The 1,743-nt window shown below is 41.3% G+C and overlaps 1 protein-coding gene across 1 annotated transcript; it reads right to left on the bottom strand.

The window, feature by feature from the left end:
* Nucleotides 1–237: 237 nt before the first annotated feature.
* Nucleotides 238–1,380, bottom strand: LOC131875042 (GRAS family protein RAM1-like). The gene has a single exon (XM_059219044.1). The coding sequence runs from the start codon at nt 1,378–1,380 to the stop codon at nt 238–240; it is 1,143 nt and encodes a 380-aa protein (XP_059075027.1).
* Nucleotides 1,381–1,743: the final 363 nt, after the last annotated feature.

Below are 1,743 nucleotides of genomic sequence, written 5' to 3'. Positions count from 1 at the left end.
TGAGAAGAAATGAACCATTCAAAAAAGGAAGATACAATTATATTAATGCAACGATAACACTATAGTAGTAGTGCATTAGCCCAGTTCTACTTGTCCTGTCCTTAGATGTTATGGCTTCGACTTAAATGACTAAATGAAAACCCAAACGGTTGGTCTATCGAACTCTTGTTCATGAAAATGGGGAGGCGAACTCCTTCCAGTTTATTATAATATTTTTACAATATGCAGAAATTTGTTTCAGCAATCGCCATGAACGATCATTCTTACAGCACTCCATGCCGAGAGTGCGATAAATGGTGTTCCTTTCCACCTTAAAATTCTGGCAAGTCCATCGGCCTCCAAAGTATAATATTCTCCAGAAGCATGTTCTCCTAATAACAATCTAGCCTGATACATAGCTTGAAAGCTGAAGCTCTTTTCCCTGAACCCTGCTTGTTTGAGCAAACATCTCCATACATCAGTTCCAACATGCCTAACAGACCTCTCCTTCCCCTCATAGACTATTATATTACTTATCTGACTTCCAGTAATCAATTCTTCATGCTTCACCCTATTAATATCATTTCTATCTATTAAGCTAACATCCAACAAATCAAAATACGCCATGTAATAGAAAAGAACCTCGCTGAATCTATTTACAAAAGATGGAGAATTATGCTGCGCTTCTATTTCAAGAAGCGCCATTACCCTTGGCCTCAGGTTCTTGATAACACTTAAGACGTTGTCCAGAACGACGGGGTCATATAACAAACTTCTGAGAACAATTGGAGCATAAACTGCCAAAGCCTCACCATGTCTAACGGTGAATAACTCTTCCTTAATCTCCTCTATGTTTTCGATCTCCACCATGTTGTAAGAAAATGGAATTCCGTAGGATTTAGCCAGCTCATGAAGTCTTTTTTCGGTGTTCCTAAGCCCTTCGCCATCCATGCCAACTGCTGTAATCCTGAGAAGGTTAAGCGTAGGGAAAGAAGAGGAAACAGATCTGTGTGCAAGATACTCCATCAATACTGTCCAGTGCGACTCAGTTCGCATCCCTAGATCAATTACATTAATTTTCTTGGCTTTCCCCACGACGTCTATGATCGCCTGCACAGACGTGAACTGAATTACTTTTACATAGGGTAGAACTCTATTAGAGTAAGCAAGGAAACTGCGAAACTCATTTTTGTCAATTTCACCATCTATATTGAAGGCAAAATCAGGGACTAGTTTATCTAGGTTGTTTAACATGCCGAGACTCTGGCGTTTGATTGTCTCCTGCAGGGCGTCAGAGATATAATAGCCGAGCCTCTGTGTGGGATTCCCCAGCTGAAAAGACAAATCTTCGCATTTGCTCACCAGTGACGCAGCGTAATCATATTTCTCCTCGCCTATCATTCGTCCAGATTCTTGAAGAAGTTGAAGCATTTAAAGTCTGGGAATTTCCTGCGTGAGAATGTTCTTCCAGCTGTCCGGACGTCTTGTCATTATTAAACAGTTCCTCGTTGAAAGGAAAAATATCAAATAAATCATGACTCATGACTTCCTCCCCGAAAGGAAACATGTCATGTTCTGGCAGCTAAAAGGTGTCGTCGATGGTAAGATATTGGTCAAGCTCAGCACCATCGGACTCGCAGGGTAAGGACATGAAGGAATAATCCGATATTGACAGGGCAGGAAATTTTTCATGGTCCGATAGACCAAAGGTGTCTTCCATGGGCATGGGTAGATATTGGTCAAGCTCACTACCATCAGCCTCAT

The sequence above is a fragment of the Cryptomeria japonica genome, chromosome 4, assembly GCF_030272615.1.
Source record: "Cryptomeria japonica chromosome 4, Sugi_1.0, whole genome shotgun sequence".
Classification (NCBI taxonomy): domain Eukaryota; kingdom Viridiplantae; phylum Streptophyta; class Pinopsida; order Cupressales; family Cupressaceae; genus Cryptomeria; species Cryptomeria japonica.
This window is presented reverse-complemented; position numbering and strand designations above follow the sequence as displayed.